At 48.4% G+C, this 18839-nt stretch overlaps 1 protein-coding gene across 4 annotated transcripts in view; it reads right to left on the minus strand.

Moving 5' to 3' along the window:
• Nucleotides 1–18305, minus strand: part of LRP11 (LDL receptor related protein 11) — a 32131-nt gene extending 13826 nt beyond the window's left edge. For all 4 annotated transcript variants that reach the window (XM_090041288.1, XM_090041279.1, XM_090041271.1 and 1 more), the window contains exons 1-4: nucleotides 17668–18305; nucleotides 12752–12909; nucleotides 6285–6426; nucleotides 579–704 (exon numbers count right to left, since the gene is read on the minus strand). In XM_090041288.1, the coding sequence (XP_089897414.1) occupies nucleotides 579–704; nucleotides 6285–6426; nucleotides 12752–12909; nucleotides 17668–18187 (946 nt within the window). In that variant the 5' untranslated portion in view covers nucleotides 18188–18305. The remainder of the gene's footprint in view (nucleotides 1–578; nucleotides 705–6284; nucleotides 6427–12751; nucleotides 12910–17667) is intronic.
• Between the last annotated feature and the right edge of the window lie 534 nt (nucleotides 18306–18839).

The raw sequence follows: 18839 nt of genomic DNA on the forward strand, positions 1-18839 counted from the left end.
TGCATCACCTATGATTGTAGTGCATCAAGAATAGGCAGTCAGCAGTGTAGCTGCTTTACAGAACAGACCACAGGCGCAAAGTAAAAGCTGTGTGAAGGTGCTCAGCTGGAGTGGTGAAGTATTTCAGAACAATGGTGAATTGGCTGGACACCTTAGCTGCTCATTTTGAGGCACTCAGCTATTTCAGATTATTGCAACGTGCACAGAGCAATGCATATTCTACATTAGGTGTCTGATGTCTCAGCCATGCCTTCAAATAATCTAAGAACCCTGAGCATAGCAGTAAAGAAAAAACTGATATTTCAAAATGTGGTGTTGAGAACTGTGATTTTAAGTCTGTTACTTTAGCATCTCCTGGAGTTTCAATATCCTTTAAAAAAATTAATTAATTTCTGTTAAATACCTAATGCCCTGTTATTCCCACTCTTTCCAAGAAAAGGCTGGAAATGCTAATTTTGATGTAAGAATGCAAATTGTGCATTGAAAGAATAGAGAGATTAGCCTGATCTCACTCTTTGTAATAAGCTCCTTTCCCAACTGCTACTGCCAAGATAAAAAAAAACATGTTATGTACTCACGGCTCTGACAAAAGGTTTCGTCTGATCCATCAGGACATTGCTTCACTCCATCACAAGCAAATGTGATGTCTATGCAGCAGCCATCATCACAAATGAACTGGTAGCGAGAGCAAACTCCAACACAGCCTGTTGAAGGGAAGCCCAAACAGTGGATGTTAAGTCAGGGAGTTATTAAAACTTAAGGACTATATTAAGTTTGTCAATATAAACAACATATGGGGGAAAAAAGCTGAAGAGATTCAGCCTTTTGATTCTAGTCTAATACCTTATTGACAAAGAAGCTCTCAATAAAAGCAATAACCTGGAATTCCCCATACTACTGTGGTACTGCCTCTACAGCAGAAGAGATGAACTGCTTACAGTTTGGGATTTATAGCTCCTAAGCGCTCTCCTAAAGCAACTCTTCAAACTCCATGTAAACATAACCATAGCCTGCCCTATGATGAGGGGAGATCAAAGACAGTTCTCTTCTCCCTGCTCCAACTCTTTACTTCCTGTTCCTTTCAGTGAGTGAGTTTTGAGAAACTCTAGTATCTGATGCCAAGAAACACAGCATATAGGGTAAGAGCTAATACTGCTGCTATGCTGAGCAGAAGAAGCTTCCTCATTGCTCCTCTCCCTCCTTATAAGCTATTCTGCACTCAGAAAATAGAGGGAACAGGGAGAAATGGTAACACTGAAAGGCAGTGACTACTATCTGGTTTCCTGGGTGAGCTGCATAGCAGCTCTAAGGGATGGAAAGCAGTTCTGCTTCTACAACAATACAGAGGAAGCAAGGACCACGCAGTTTGGGTAAGTGCTAAAGACAATCAGTAGCAAGTCTAGTTTGGATTTCAAAACTGAAGACAGTTCCTAAAGAAAACAATCAAGATCATCTTGAATTATGGGACTGAAACTGCATTTCGTACAGAAACCATTAATAACAGTGTATTTGTTTTGTAACTGTATTTGTTTTGTATCTATTTGTGGACTTTATGCTACATGCACAAAACATCTTTGTTTTTATGTTTGTAGGCTTTTCCCCATTACATGTTTATACTCTCTAAAAACTGGTTAAAAGACCAACGAAGGACAGGATCCTGTGTTCTTCACTTACTTAAGTGATTCCCTTGATTCAAACACAGTATGCCCAGGAATAGGATTGAGCCCATATCTTTGCAAGTGACCTTCACTAAAGAATTGGATTTCTGCCTGCTTTAATATTTAGATTCCTCTGGTAATGGAGAATGTCCCTGGACATTTCAGCATTGCTGTTAAATATTTAAGACTTTCCAGCAAACACACTTTTGACCTTGTAATTATCAGATTTTTACAAGTCACTATTGCTGTAGCACTTTCAGTGCCAGTGTGTTTCTTTGCTTTTTAAAACTCCATTAATCCAATGTTTGGTTAAGATTGTACCAGCAAATTATTCTGCGTGAGTATCTCAAATTAGTGTTTAGCTCAGTGGTCAACAACCAGTCGATCTCAATCTATCTGTATGCGGTGGAGTCAGCTGCTGTTGCGGGCTGTGCTTTGTGCCCTGAGCCCCACTGCAGCCTGCCTGGGTGCGGCCCAATGCCACGTGTCCTTCTGCTGGGCAGGCAGGGGACAAGGCTCAGCCCAGAAGCAGAATGTACATGGTGTGGGGCTGCTCCCGGGCCAGCTGCAGTGGGGCTTGGGGTGCAAAGCCCAGCCTGCAATGGCAGCTGCCTCCGCTGTGCACAGCTGAGGGGGCACATGCTCCCCCCCCAAACACTGGGCAGCAGGGGTGGCTGCAGCAGCTGTGAGGGAGGGAGTGGGGCTGGAGCAGGGGCAGGCCCTGCAGAGCTGGGGCATGGGATGGAGCCAAGAGCAGCAAGTCTGGGGGGCGTGGGAGGGGGAGCACACAACCTGGGATGGCACAGGGGGCGTGTACCCCAGATCTGCCCACTGGGTAGGTCGGCTGCTGCTGCAGGCTGGGGCCAGGCTGCACTGGGCTTCACTCAGGGCAGGTGGTGGCAGCACTGGGAGTGGGGCTATGGAGGGAGGGGGGAAGAGCTGCAGGCATCTCATAATTTGCCATAGCCCCCACCTTAAATCTCCTCCCAGTGCTGCCACCGCTGCCCAGCCTGAATGCAGCACAGCCCAGACCCCCACCATGAAGAGTGTGGCACTGCCTTCCAGCCCCAGTCACCTCCCCTATTCCGCACCCTGTGCAGATCCCAGGGGGGAAGGGGAAGGCAATTCTGTGTTCATCATGGTGAGGGTCTGGGCTGCATAGCGTTCAGGCTAGGCAATGGTGGTGATGCTGGGAGGGGAGGTTATGGGGGGGCTATGGTGAATATTTCAGGTGCCTGCAGCTCCCCTGTAGTCCCGCTCCCAGTGCTGCCGCTGCCTGGCCTGAGCGCAGCCCAGGCCCAACCCACAGTGGCAGCCAGCCCAGCCAGCATGCAGATCCAAGGGCACATGCCCCTGTACCCTCCTGGGCTGTGTTCCAACCCTCCCCACCCCCTGGATGAGCCGCTCACGGCTCTGTTCTGTGCCCTGGCTGTGGAGGGCCTGCCCCTGCTCCAGCCCCTCTCCCTCCCTTACTGCCACTGGGGTGGGATTAAGGGGGGCAGATCGAAGCCCCAGCAGTGAGGGAGGAAGTGGGGGTAGGGCTGGGGCCTCGATTTGCACCCCCCACACTTTCCTCTCCCTCTGCCGCTTTCACCATAGCCTGACCTGCTGGGGGTGTGCCCCCAAATAATTTTTTTCTCCCTCTGCCTTGATCTACACCCCCTTCCCTCCCCACAGACTTACCTGCTCGGGGGGTGGGAAGGGGGGTGGCACATGGTAGATGTTGGGTTCCTTTTCAATGCCAAGGGTGATCTCCTACTTAAAAAGGTTGGAGACCACTGGTTTGGTTATTAAACCTCCACATTCATTAACAGCAACTTTAAGAGCTAAGCACTCCAATGAAAGTAGGGCATGAACGCACACTGCCTCTGTATGTGCTTAAGGGTAGAGGAGGGGGGCACCATTGTTATTAGAAGGGATGCTGGAGAGCTGCTCTAATGAAAGCTCCTAACCCTCATATGTATTACGACCCCAGAGGTTTAAAAATGGCTGTGGGATTCTTTATCTAAACCTCATTCAACAAGGTTTAGATAAAGTGCCCCAGTGGCCAGTTTTAAACATGTGGTGGTTTATACATGTGACAATGAAGCCACACTAAAATATTCTAATTAGAATGCGAGGCACCATGCGTACAGACAGTTAATTAGCTTAAAATCATATTGTGAAAAATGCATTTAGTTAATTTTAATGTTATGGCTAACATCACCATAAATTTTGTGTACAGTAAGGGAATTTGTGCTGGTTCAAATACATTAATTTATGTCAGTTTGCAAATTTTTCTGGAGACTATTTAAGAAAAGGGAAAAAAAGAACTTTATATCACTACAACTGAGCACTTCATTGACTTGGCTTCTTTTCCATCATTTATGCTATTTGTTTACTTTTTGTATTTTCTAGAGCTTGTGCCTTTAAATACATCAGTTAGTTTCAGCCCCACATGCCTGTGCTGGCATAAAGCTGCAATAACTGGGGTGCAAACATTTAAGAGGGAAAAGTTTGAAAGCATAAAGAAAAAACAAGCCAACTCTTTTTAGTTTAAATAAATGCTTCTTAATGTTACAAGTTTTGTGAAACCTTCAAGTTATTAATTTATTCTTTAGGGTCTCTCTCTATAGCAGGGGTGGACAAAATACAGTCTGCCGGCTGGATCTGGCCTGCCACACACTTCTACCTGGCCAGTGGTGCCCTCTAACAAATTGTACCCCACCCAGCTCATCCACCTGAGAGGGTGGGAGTGAGGCACCTACACCCGCACCCAGCATATTCTATTATGCTTTGCTCCCTCCCTTATGGGCAGAAAGGCGGGCCCTGTTAGCACGGGATGGGCTGTTGCTGCATTCTTTCATGGCATCCTGCTCCCTTTGGGCAGCAGGTAGGGAAAAGGGGGTGGGGCTGCGGTTGGGCAGGACAATGGCGCACAGGGCTGGGGTGGCTGCAGCGTGGAGCCCGCACCCAGGGGGTGGAGGCAATGTGGGGTTTGGCTGGGCAGGGTATGGGGGGAGGGGTATGGCAACCCCTCCCACACTCCACCCCAAGGCGCACAGCCCTGGCAGGCAGCTGGGGGCAGCAGCAAGGGAGGGCTCTGCTCAGTGCTGGTGCCTGGCTCCAGCCAGCACTGCGTGGAGTGCAGCCCCACCAGGCCATTTATTTCCCCGGTGCTCCCTGCACTCGCAGGGCATTGTAGGGAAGCCCTAGGCACTGGAACAGGCTGGGATGGGGAAAGCAGGCAGCTCCTGCACCTAGGGCTTCTCTCCTGTGCCCTGTGAGTGCAGAGAGCACCAGGGAACCAAACAGCCAGGTGAGGGCTGCGCTCCTTGTTGCCACGTATAGCACTGGCCAGAACCAGGCACCAGTGCCCCCACCTGCTGCTGCGCCGTAGGGGGAGTGTAGGGGGTGGCGTCCTCACACTCCTCCCATCCTCCCCCACACCCCACAAATGACACCCCCCCCAGTGTTGTTTGCATTGACTGCAGAAGTGGACAGTGTGTTCCAGAGGCACACACCCACACCCCACAAATGCCACACCAGTGGTGTACCGATGGGGAGGAGTTGGGGGGCCATGCCCCCAGGCCCTGGCCTGGGGGGGCAGGGCACCAGCTGGGTCCTCCAGTGCGTACTCAGTCCCCTAGCAGCACTTCCGGTTTCACTGCCAGCATTTCCAGGCTTGGTGACTGGCCGTGGACATTGGGGCACAAATGTAAGTATTAGTCCCCGGGCGCTAGAGACCCACAGTATGCCACTGAGCCATACAACCCGCCAACTTTCCCTATATCTCCCTGCACACAGCCACACCTCCTCACAAACTCCCCCTCACCTCACCACCCCCCCACCCCCACACTGCACCATAAACACCCCCACCTTCCCACACCCCACCATATGCATACACCCCCCAACCATACCCCCCCACAATATAAAAGACTAAGAATTTATTTTCAAGTTATTATGCAACCGCCTCTATATACAGTATGCAAGCACAAATCATGACAAATATATTATTTGTAATACAATTAAAATATGTTATAGTAGGTGTTTGACATTTAGTGTATGATTTGTCTTTTTCTGGTTCTAAGATGGCAACCCCGTTCCCAAAATGAGTATTTCTGGGGGGCAAGGGGAGGGACTTCTGGTGGCAAAGGTCAGGGATTAGGGTTAGGGGTGGGACTTCTGGTCTCAAGATGGCGGCCAGGAGGTAAGGCACCTGTCAAGAGGCAGGGCTACCCATGCGGCCCTCGACAGCTCACCAACCCTCATTAAGCACCCCTCCACCTGAAATAATTGCCTGTCCCTTTTCTACAGTTTATGCCTTTGCCATGTTCTATTGATCCTCCGTAAACTGTGCAATGCACCATTTTGATATGCAAGAGGGGGGCTGTTGTTCTGCTGTCCAATTCTTCATGTTCATCAGTAACCAAGTGATTCAGAAGCATAAAAGTATTATTTCTTCCTCTTTACCAACAAAGTGATTCTTACCCCTCAAGTCTGAAGTAGTCGTGTGAAGAGACAAAAAGGTACTGTTATAACTTGTAAGCAGAGTAAGATTACGATATGTATTCATATCTCCACCAAGACAGAGGAATTCATATAACCTGACAGTCATTCAAGCTATAATTTTAATAATTTTCTCACCTAATGCAGAATGAACCATGGGAAGAATGGTCACAGAGATATTATCTGAGCTCCTTTGACCAGCAGTGTCTGTCACAGTCAGCTGGAAAATGTACACACCTTCTTGAAAGTGAGATAACTTTAGTGTACCTGGCTGAGGTACCTAACAAAAAGAAAAGACATGGCATATTTATTTTTTAAATTCTCTCTCTTAAACAAGCTACTGTAGCATCAACTACCGTATGTTTCTTTTTCAAGTCTCACCAGCTCGCTTAAGCTCATTTATCAGTCAATAGCTATTGATCTTTTCCTGCTTTCCATTTGGTTTTGCCAAATGTTGAACTATTATCTTGATCATGAACGACATGTGCCCCTGGAGGCTAGGGGGACATGGCAACCGCCTGCAGGCAGTGGCAGTGGTGATGGCAGCTGGGGCGTGACGGGAGCGAGTGGAAAGCTCCTGCAGGCAGCCACAGCATTGGTGGTGGTGGGGGGAGAGGGTGGTGGCGAATGCTGACCGGCGGTCTGATACCGCCCCCAGATACCCCCAGATACCGCCAATGGTGGCAGCGGCCAGTGGTGATCAGCAACTGCTTGCAGACACCACCACTGGTGTTGGCGGCAGGGGGTGGTGGCGAGCAGTGAATGCCTGCAGGTGCTGCCGGCAGTGTCAGCAGCGGATGATCTCAGGGGGTGCACGTGAACCCACGTAAACCCTCTCTGCATCACCAATGGTCTTAATAATAATTTTCTGTGCCCAAATACTTGACATCGCAAATGTTAGCATAAAGAAAACAAATGGCATATGTGACGTTACTAATGACTACTGTGATGATGGGTGAAATCCTTTTTGCACTCTTTCCAAACCTGGCTTTGTGTTGCCTAGAAAACTTGGCTTTTCCAGGATGACTAGCCTATTTCAAGAGCATGAACAGTGTTACTAAGGTATGTTACAGAAAAATTATGGTATTTAATTAGGAGCCCAGATTTGTCTCAAAATATTCAAGCACACCAGGTTCACAGCATGGGTACAGCAGGAGGCCACAAATACAGCCTGCAAGGTGACTTGTGGTGCTCCTGGCTTAATCAGTTGGTCAAGGCACAAGTCAGTGCCCAAGGGGCAAGACTGTTGCCAGCTGAGCATGGGTAGTACTAGCTGACTGAGGTGAACTGAGGCTCACTCTGAGACCCTGGGCAACCTCCCTAAACACTATAAGATCCATCAAGATATGGCAAGAAATGTAAAAAGGGAGGGTAGCCCAAGGACCCAGAGCAGGGCAGTAGTTGCTTGGCCACCGGGGGGGTATTGCAGCCAGGTCTTGCTGTACAAACTACATCCATATTAATATGAAGTATGATAAAGAATGTATTTTTAGAACAAGCTCTAAGGCTCCGATCTTGAGTTGGAATTTAGCACCTGATTCTCATTTGCAATTTGTAGGCAGAAAAAAAATAGGCAACCAAACTTTGTAACCCAGGCAATAATTTGGGCTGGAGTGCCACAGGCATCCACTGGCAGCCAGGCCTACAAGGGATGGGGTGTGATCCTGTCTGCCTTGCTCACCCACCATGATGACCTGCTGCTGGCACTGTGTTTCATTGGGAAATTCAGGGACAGCTGTCAGTGCTCATTGCAGTGGCTGGGCGGTGGGATGGCTACTCAGAATGCTGCATCACGTCCTGTTCTGCACAGGCCCAGCGGCTGGCAGTTGCAGTGCCAGGACTGCACAGCTGCAATGCCAACTGGAAGCCGGGGTAGGGTGGATGCGGGGGGAAGGGGTAGGGTGGAAGCTGGGGTAGGGTGGATGCGGGGAATCTGTGTGCTGCACTGTGCTTTGTGGCATGGCCCATTCCTGGCTGCAGCAGAGTGGAGCAGCATGGGGTGCAGCCATACCTCCTCAGGCTCCCGGAGGCAGCCAATGAGCTGGATAGGATCAATTGGCAGGATGTATACAGCCCACAAGCCATATTTTGCCCACCCCTATTGTACCCAGACAAAGCTTGGGTTATGTCTCTCATTCCAGTTACAACACAAATGCAGTTTGTAGCAGAAAGGAAATCTTAAGCCTTACTATCAAGATTTTAGCTTAGTTAAAGAACATGGTCAAAGGTCTGTTGATGGTACAAACTGCAGTTGCGTGGTACCTAGGCCCTCTGACTCGGACATAGTTGGCACATGAATGGGCTCAGAGAAAACACAAATGGAAGTCAAGGGAGAGAGAATGAAAGCTGCGAGAGTGCTTGGGAGTCGTGTTAGAAAACTAAAACAAAACACTGGAGTTATCAGGTGTCTAATCTCTACAGACAGTCCAAGTAGAAAGTGGAGCTACTTGGGGAAAGGAATTATATCATGTGACACTGAAAGATGAGAGCCATAAAAGTACCTGTGGGAACTGATTTAGATTAGCAAAGAGACCAAGACGAGAGAACAAGCAGCCCATGGAAACTGTGATTTGGTAAATAGGTAGCTACAAGAGTAATAAAGATAAAAGGTCAAGTTCAGAGGCCTAACTAGATGCCAAGAACACTTCTGGGTTTTGGCTAAACAAAACAATTGATACAGTTGATCTGCATTCTTGCTGTGTAATTTTGCTTTGGTTCTTAAAGTTGAAGCCACATGTCCTGTTCAGTGCTGTAATACAGATCAGTTTTGGACCTGATACCATCTGGTTCCCATATCTGGGTAAAAGCTTGCCTAAACAAGGAACCAACTATTGGGGAACAACTCTCTGTGAAGGTACCCTATTCCTGATGATATAATTTTATTCTCACATAAGCGGTGTGTTTATAAAATGGAGAAGTTATTCCTGCAATTTTATTCCAGAAGAACACATCTGTATTGGGTGTTACTGCAGTGTAATGACTAATATTACTTAGGTGGCAAGTTCCAGGAGAGAGTTGACATCTGTGGATTTTTTAAACGGAGACATACTTTTCACAGGCTCAGAGGAACTTCTTTCATATTAGACTTCTGGTGCTAGACAACTTCTAGGAAATGTTGTACACTTCAACAGGGCCACTGTGTGTGTATAGCACTTTCCAGGAAGCATTCAACATTTTACAGGATTGAGCTCCATGTGAGAAATACTGAGCAAAGATATCCCTTATAAACATCTTTAATAACAAAAAATGGAAAAATTGTGAAGAGTTTTACTTTTACCCATTCAAAATGGCATCTTCATGGGTAAAAGTCATCAGGAATTTTCAAGGTATAAAAGAGCTCTGACTGTAATATCTGATTTACAACATGGTTTGTTGATAAATTCAGTTATTTCTTCTGATGAAAGTAATATCCCTGCTGTTACTTCTGCTTGCCAAATACAATGGTTGTATCCGGTCCTGTCGCCATCTAGTTACATGATGCTTTGGCTATTGGTTCTTTCTTTATATTGATTTCAAAGTTTACTTTTGCTTTTTAAAATTACTTTTTCCCCCCTCTGACTTAATGGCTATGGCTATTACAACTTGAAGAATTCAAATGCAATGACCTGTTCAGCCAAATTCTAGTCTGCAGAATGTATTTCTGTACAAGACAGCAGAATACAGCCTCATGAGTTTCTAGTTTCCCTTTTCTTCTCTTCCCTTTCTATTCTGAGCAGATCCTGAATCTCTCTTGCTTGTTCTAAATCTTTGATGAAGCTAGCAGCAAATTTCCAGGTTATAATTAAAAAAACCTGCCTGTTGCACAGTTCAGTGGCCACAGCACATAAGCAGAAATTAGACCAGCAAATTACGCTTAAACTAAGTAATCATAAAACAAAACCTTTTCTTTCCACTGGCAGCCTGCTGCAGTATGATAGGATCTCTTTATATAAGCCCTTTCAACACCTGTGATTTCTGTTTGTTCTTTTGTACTTAAATGCAAAGCAGCAGCTGTCTTTTATTTTGTTTAAACATTAGCCCCAGTCTCTCTGGTACTTTTGGATTTATACACGGTTTTAAAAATAGACAATAGACTTTTGATGATCTGGAAGCAGGTTCCCATAGCGCATATTAATTTAACAGCACTTCCATTTATGGCTTTACATTTCTGGTTTGTTGCATGACGAAAGTAATTTCTTCAATCATGCTTATTTTACAGAAACATTATTTAAATAAATAAAATATTCTGAAAGGTTTTTTCTTAACAACCCTAGATATTTAGCGCTTCGGTTTATCTACAAGAAAGGTGGCAGGTGTTCTTCAAATTCCATTCAAGGGCTCGGCATACTTTGCTACCTACCTAGTTAATTAATGCCTTCTTGACCCTTCAATCTTGTATCAACAAAACAGCATATTAAATACACAGACATACAATGACATGCTGATTTCCAGCAAACTCCCATTCTGAAATCCCTAAAAATCATCTAGGATTGGGCGGATCAGTCACTGGGCTGATTAGTCTAAGAACTGGGCCTTGTAACATTTTTTACGATGCTCAGCACTGGCTTAACTAATACTTTTGAATATTCTAGTCCTTTATTTTGTGAGTGGTATAGCAATATACACTTAGCTGGAAAGCTAAGCTACCACACAGACCTGAGAGTCACCTGGGAGTCAGTGTCAGCTGTGGTTCCTCGACTTTAGAGGAAGTGGGCGTGTCTACACATGATGCTACGTCACTGTAACAACACTCTAGGGCAATGTAGTTTTGGCAGACAAACTGTGATGCTGCAGCTATGTCGCTGTAGTGATGCACTCCTTTGGTATAGCATGTCACTATGGGAACATAGGGGCTAAATTTGGAAGTACTAAATGATGGCGCAGTAACAATGGCACCGTAGGGGCATGTGTAGATGTGCCTAGTATGTGGGTTGGGAGAAGGCTGAGTAGTATAGAGGAAATGCTGTCAGCTAATCCTCCCAGAGACCACTTGCCAGTGGCAGGAGGGGTGAGCTACTAATTGGCACTGGGGTCATAATGGACCTGGAAAGGCTCCAAATCAGAAGGCAACTTAAAAGCACATTAGCCACCCCTTTCCCTGGGGTGTACCTGTATGGGGTGTGCTTCTGAGACGAGCAAAATACAAATTACACAGAAGGTCAAATTCTGTTCAGTTCTATTGAAATAAATCAGGTCTAATTGTCATCTTTAATGAGGATGATTGCATTTTATGATGCAATGGAAGGAAAAAATTTGTCCCAACAGCTGTCAGACCTTATTTACTAAATAGGTATAACTCAAAATATGTTCATCAAACCTTGAACAGCTAGTGGTTCCTTAAGGGTCCCCAACTTTAACTCCACATCCAGTGGCAGGCATTGAGACTACCACTGCTTGGTGGGCTATGTATTTTTCATGCAGCACATATCTATGCTGTGCACTATGGCACATTAATTACAGAGTGTTGGGACAGCAGGACTCTTGGGTGTTATTGTGCTGTTGGACTGGGGCTAAAGAACCATTGACTGGACATGTGGGAAAACCCACCCCTGATCTGTTGCACCATCCATCAAAACCCAACTGTCTTCTTAACAGTTCATCAAATCTTTTGTGAACTACATGGCAAGCTTTATTAAGACTGTGTATGTAAATACAGTAGGACCTTAAATTAACACTTGAGGGATTAAAAAAACTTGATTGCCTAATGCAGCTGTTGGGACAAACTTTGCCTTCAGTTGCTTGATTGTAAATCCTGAGTGTCTTCACCAAAGATGGGCATTAGCAGTATGCAAAATATCTACAGCAGTGATTCCCAAACTGTGAGTCACGATCCCAAATGGGGTCGCAACATCAGCAGATGGAGTCACAGGGGTGGGGGGCTGTGGATTGGGAGTGTGGGGCTATGCTAAGGAAATGGGATCATAAATGGGGTTATGCTGAGGAAAAGTTTGGGAAGCACTGCTCTACAGGAATATGTGCTGGGACAAGTCCCAAGCATGCTGTCAAGATGGGGGGTGTGAGCAGTTGTGCATAAGGCTTTTATTTCTGTAGCTTATGCAGTATCTTTGTTAGGGGAATTCTATCAGACAGCAAAGGATTGTTCTCTAGGTCTTTTCAGCTTCTCAAGGACCAGGCCAGTGTCTAATTTCAAGATGAAACAAGACTGTATTTTAAATCTCATATGATGGTCATCTTGAAGCATCCCTTATTGGAGATAGTCTTAGTACAACACCTTCAGTTTCTCTGCAAGCCCTTACAACAAGCTGTTAGAGAAACTATCATGTTATTTTAATAATGGAGTTACTGAGGTGTCTGACCTGGCTCCTAGAAGCTGAACAAGAAGTACAATGTGCAAGGCAACATTTACAGTGAAGACAGCAGAGCTGATATCTAACAGATTTTTGGAACCTACTTATGTGATACTGTTAATTTCCCTTACTGCTAATTATGTTCTTTCCATCACTCATATAAAATACAACTGTTGTTTTTTAAATTATCCTAACTTTACCATGAACCATGTCCACCTGAGTAAAGGGAGATCATTGCATGTTTTATTGCCACATTTACAAAAGAACCACACGCAGTTAACAACAAACAATTGATTTTAAATGAGCTACTATGTGTACCTTCATATCGACTGCTGGATCACCTTGCATTAAAGTCCACTCATATTGTATGATTCCATGGTCATCTAAACTTTCTCGGCCATCCAAAATTGCCCAATCAACAGGTGACTGTAGCACAATATCTTGTCCTGCCTTGCTCTGGGGAGGCTGGTCTTTTTCTTTAAAATAATAAAACAGATTAGTTATTCACTGGGGGAAACAGAATTCTTCCTACTTATTCTGTGATTGAGATGTCAATTTATCATTTTGCTTCCCTATGGTTTGAAATCAAGCACTTTGCAGCAGATTCCATTTGTTATTCCTTAAAATCTCAGTGTGCATATGTTTTCATCTCTTCAGTATTACAACAAGTTCACTGTGGCTACACCTGTTACAAGTACTAACTTACTATGGAGTTAATTAGTTTACTCCATCCTAATAGCACTGCATATGTAGACTTTGAAAAGTTTAGTGCAGAGCAAATTAGGCAACTCTGCAGTAAACATCTTATGCAGACCTGCCCAGGAAATAGCAGGGTAGTGATGAGTATGATCTTACCTCCTTGTACTGGACCTGGGCACGGACAAGCCTGTACTTTGCTGCTCACTCAGTGGGAGGGGGAAGAAGGAGGAGGAAATGCTTAACTCCTCATGCTGAGGCAGACAGGACAAGAGCGAGCTTACCTCCTTGCATGGAGCCAAGCAGAGATGAGCCTGGCTTACTGCCTTGCATAGGGGTCAGGCAGGGAAAAGTGAGTGCTTATCTCCTTGCACCCTATGGCACTCTCAAAAAGATCTTGCAGCCCCCTAGGATGCACACCTGTTAACAACCACTGCCTACATAGTTTGAGGACTTTCGTGGGCTTCTAAACCTTCATTAAAATATATAGTTCTGCCACTTGTAATGTACACAGATGCACTGCTCTTTTCCTTGTGTTTTAGAAGGAAACAGAGATATACCAACGAACATTAAATGCAGAATTTGAAGCTTAGTTATGCATACTTAAGTTTTCATGCTTTTAACTGTTCAACATTATTGAATGATGGTCTAGATGTAGCCAGGAAGGAAACTGTTTTATTCTCATACTCTATTTCACTTATAAATATGTTACATATGACACCTCAGCTGCACGTGCTGATGCTTCATTATATAGTGAATATGAAATTTATTTAATTGAGGAAGACCAATCTACATGCATGCACACAAAATCATTTAATACATGGCACTAACCCTATATTTACTGTATTTCCAAACCTAGCCCTGAACAAAGAATCATTAATTTCCTCATAGCCTCCTTTCTGGTACTCGTAACTATAGGATCCAAAGTTCTATAAACACTTCACTGATTAATTTAGAAGAACTCTCCAGTGAGGTGGTGTTATTATTTTAATGTTAGAGATGGAGAACCAAGGCAGAGAAGGATTAATTCTCAAAAAATTCTCAAAAGAGATCACTAAGTTTGAGTGTTTGTTACCAAGGGCTTGGCTGTTCAGAATATTAAGGACTTGATATCATTGTATAAGTTAAAGGCATGAAACCCTGGTGATGCACTTCAGTGGGCAGGTGCTCCCAGGGCTTGAGGGGCCTGATCCTGTGTGAGGATTCCTGGGGTGTGCAGGACTGGGCCCCTCAAGCCCCAGAAGAATACGTTTCAACAGATTTGCTTAATTTGATGATGTCTATTTCTATCCTAAGTGACCTGATGTCACATGCTTGGTTTAAATGACATGACTAGTACCACACAAATATTCTATGACAAGCAGGAAGAAAATCCATTCAGCGTTCAGCTGTCTTTATCATCAAGCTATCCTTTCTCTTTATGAAACCCCTTATTATTACTTCTTTAGGAAATAATGGAGAGGTCCTATAGTCAGTAGTGCCTTTCACTACATAACCCTGATTCATGCCCAAAGTAAGTATAACCTTTTCACTGGAGGAGGCAGAGTATGGTTAAAAATATAATTTATAATTATATAATCAATGAATATATTATAATGCACATATAAAGGATCCAATGAAGGCCACTTCATACTGACACTTCCTTGGTCTTGAGAACTGACAATGCAATCATAGTAATGTTTTTTTAACATAGTTCTGTTAGGTATAATTTTCTAGGTTTTTAAAAAAACATGAATGACATGGTGTGGCACTGTACCTACAACCAGTTCTTCAGGTGACTTGGAACCTGTGGGTGCTATAGGCACTCTTGTTCACGTTCTAATTGCAATGCATCAGAATCAGACTCTGTTCCACATTCTAATTAGATGGCTCCAGCATCGCCTCACCCTCACGTGTATTAAGCCCCTGCACATTTCAAAATGGCCATGGGGGCACTTTATCTAAACCTCATTGAATAAGCTATAAATCAGTGGTTCTCAATCAAGGGTCCATGGCACACTGGAGGGCTGCAAGCAGGTTTCAGGGGGTCTTCCCAGTCCTTCCTGGTGCAAGGAGGAGCTGCCTCAGCCCCACAGGGATGAGGTAAGTCCCAAGGAAGGGATAGAGGCAGGCCCACCCTGCCTGGCCTCACAGCCTCCATCTTTTCCCTCACAACTCTACTTCAGTGTAATTGCATTAGGAAGTCATAAGTCCCTATTTATAAAATCACAACCATCCTAACTCAGAAATGGAAAGAGCATAGGTAAAGCCAATGGCACACAGCACTTAACAGATTTAGGTCAGAAGATAAATTTCCATTCTCATAATAAAGTACATAGGTACAGCTCTGCTCCTTGCTCCTAGGTGAAGTACAGACATTCAAAAAGCCTGAGCCTGAATTGATCCAATCTTTGCAGGTTAGTTTAACCTGTGTAGATTGAACCAATTTACAAGTGAATAGACATTTGTTTTTGGTTCTGGAAATGCAGCCACATGCCTGCAGTGGCTCAGGATAGAGCCAGGGGGTGCTAGAGCACACCCTCCCTTCCACTGAGTATGATTGGGGAGGAGTTTAAACCCTGACTCTGCCTGCAGGGTCTCCAGCTGGGGTGCACCTGGAAGGGGAAGGGGGAAGCAGCCCTTGCAAGGTTTGTCTCCAGGTTTGGAGGGGTGGGGTGCACATAGCCAGACACAGGGCCAGGGCAGTGCCTCAGTTGAAGGGGGGCAGGGAGAGGAATTAAACTCCCCTGTCTCCCACAAGCACAGGGACCCTTTCTGCCCTGCTGGCAGTTTGCCTGGCAGGAGGCATGGCCAGAGCCAGCCACAGCAGCAGCCTCAGGTGAAGTGGGGGGGCAGGGAAGGGGATTAAATTCCCCTGTCTCCCCTCTTGGGTACAGGCATGAGGACCCCAGTCGGGGTCTGCCCAGCTTTCCACCCCACTGGCTGCTCACACACTGGCCCTGCCATCCACCCTCCTTGCCCAGGGCTGAGGCTGGGGCTGGGGTTGTGGGGCTGAGCCAGGCTGGCCTACAGGTGCTACTGAGAGCGGGCGCAAAGGGGCTGGCCTGGGCTGGGCCGTGGAGGCAGGGCCCTTCTCAGCCAGCTGTGGCTGTAGGAGCTGTGCACCTGGATTGCTCCAAGCTCCCTATGCCTAGGCTGGACCTGGCTGTCACGGAGCTGCAGCCAGCTGGAAAGGGCCCTGCCCTTGCAGCCTGGCCCAGTTCAGGCTGGATCCTCCACACTGACTCTCAGCAGTGCCCACAGCTGGCTCAGCTCAGCCCTGGGTTAGGTGGGTGGGTGGATAGCAGGGCCAGTTTGGGCTGTACTGTGGGTGCAGGGCTCTTCCCAGCTGGCCAGAGCTCCATGAGAGCTTGGCCCAGGGTGTGCGGGTGGTGGCTGGCTGGGCAGTGGTGTGAAGGTGATGCTGCTGCAGCTGTGGGGGGGCACCTTGGCAACCGGTTTGGCTGTGTGGGATGAGTCCTTCGTGTCTGTGGCTACTCACAGTGGCTTGGAGGTGCCGGCAGGCCCAGAGCCCAGCAGCTGCCCACTGCAGGGGTATGTGTGCCCATAGCCACCTCTGCTGCTGTGCCTTCTGCATAGTGCCTACTCATCCATCTCACATGGCAGCTACAGATGTACGAGTGAGCACCATGCAGGAGCTGTGGCAATGGTGGTGGCAGTGACTGCAGGCACATGAGCCCCTGCGGTGGATGGCTGTCAGGCTCTGGGCCTGCCAGCACCTTTCAGCTGGCCCAGGCAGCCGCAGGCATGAAGGACTTGTCCCACATGGCCAGTCTGGCTGCAACGGGACTACCTGCAGCTGCAGCAGTGTCACCTCCAGGCCACTGCCCAGCCAGCCACTGCCTGTGTGTGGGCTGGCCTGTCAAAGAGCTGTAATCAGCTGGGAAGGGCCCTGCCCCTGCTACCCTGGCTTGCTCCTCCACACCTGCTCTCAGCACTGCCTGCAGGCCAGGCCAGGTCAGCCCCAGCCCCGGGCAAGGCAGGAGGATGGTGGGGCCATGTGTCTGGACACCCCCCTGCCCATGCCACTGAAGCAGTGAGGGGGGGACCTTGACAGAGGCTGCTGCTCCACTCCAGCCAGGCAGACCCTGGTTGCGGTTCCCCAGGCAGAGATTGGAGGGAACACAGGTGACTGATGCCCCCCAGCAACCAGTCGCCTGAGCAGGGAGTGTGGCCTGTCAGGTGGGGTGTGCATGTGTACCCCCTGTCACCACTGAGGGGGGAATAAGCCCCCACCTTGCCCCTCCACCTTAGGGAGCCATGCTGGCCAGCATCTGCCCACACCCCCACCCTAGAGAGCAGAGGCCAGCCCTGCTCTTTGAAGCAGAAAGCATGTCCCAGGGTGCACACATATACATGTATACACAGACACACACAAATAGATGTATATACACACACGCACACGAATGTACATCTATATCCACCCCCTCACACCTATACACCGACCGGCGGCCCAACCACCCAGACGCTGCGGCTGGGCGAGGTGCAGCCCTCCCGCCTTCTCCTGAGAGCCCGCAGGCCGGCGCGGCCCCCCTTACCGGGCTGCGGCGGGCGCTGCGTGCGGTTGCGGCCGGGCGCGCCCAGGCTGTAGCTGCTATAGCCGCGGTGCGGCGCGAACTGGCAGACGGCGCGGCCGCGGGACGTGCAGTCGAAGAGGTAGCAGCGCAGCCCCGCTCCTGCCCCGGCCCCGGCCCCGGCCCCGGCCCCGCGCTGCACCACGGCCAGCGTGCAGCGCGGCTCGGCGCAGCAGGCCTCCAGGCACGGCCGCCAGCCTGGCCCCGCGGCCGCCGGCGCCCGCAGGAAGGTGGCGCCCGCCGCCAGAGAGTCCTTGGTGCGGATGATGGCGTCGGGCCGCGCCGAGAAGCTGCTGCCCCGGCAGCCCTCGCTGCCCCGGCCCGGCCCCGGCCCCGGCCCCGGCTGCAGCTGGAGGCGGAACTCCTCCAGCAGAGACTCCACGCCCGACAGCTGCGAGCGCAGCTCGGCCAGGGGCGCCGCGCCCTCCCCGCCCCGCGCCGCCAGCCCTAGCCCCAGCAGCAGCGGCAGCAGCCGCAGCGCCATGGCCCCGGCTTCCCGCCCGCCGCTACTGCATGGCCCGGAGCCTGCGGGCGGCCGCCGGCAGCAGCGGCAGCAGGCCCATGATCCGGCGGGAGGAGGAGCCGCGCGCTCAGCACCGCGGGCCCCGGACAGCGCCCGCAGGCCCCGCCCCTGCGCCGAACGGGGCGCCCGGCCCCGCCCACTCGCCTTGGCCACGCCCACGGGAGGGTCTTTTTGGTCTCCCCTGGGCGCCCCGAGCCTCTGGCCCTGTGGTGCTTTAGGGCAGCAGGGTGGTGGGGGCAGGCCAACTTCCTGCCTAGCTTTCAGGACACCTAGCCCCAGCTGCTGGGGTTACAGGCAGTCTTCGATTTAAGAAGTTTGGAGTTACACCCAATGGCACTTAGGGCACATAAATTGACACCCTGTTTTGACTTTCTGACCTCAGGTTTGACTTTAGGACTCTTGATGTGATGCTACACCATGCCAGCAAGCAAGTTCACTGTGTCGCCCATCAACCTGGAGAACTTCTGTCCAAACTCCCTTGGACACTTTCTTTAAGAAAGCAGACAAGACTCCAGAAAAACCTGCAGACAAGACTCCGAAGAAGACTCCAGCCAGGAGCCCTTCAAAAAGTCCAGTAAAGTCAACTCAAATAAGTCCTTCCAAATCAATGTGA

Source organism: Crocodylus siamensis, chromosome 1, assembly GCF_052110815.1.
Source record: "Crocodylus siamensis isolate JL-2025a chromosome 1, ASM5211081v1, whole genome shotgun sequence".
NCBI lineage: Eukaryota > Metazoa > Chordata > Crocodylia > Crocodylidae > Crocodylus > Crocodylus siamensis.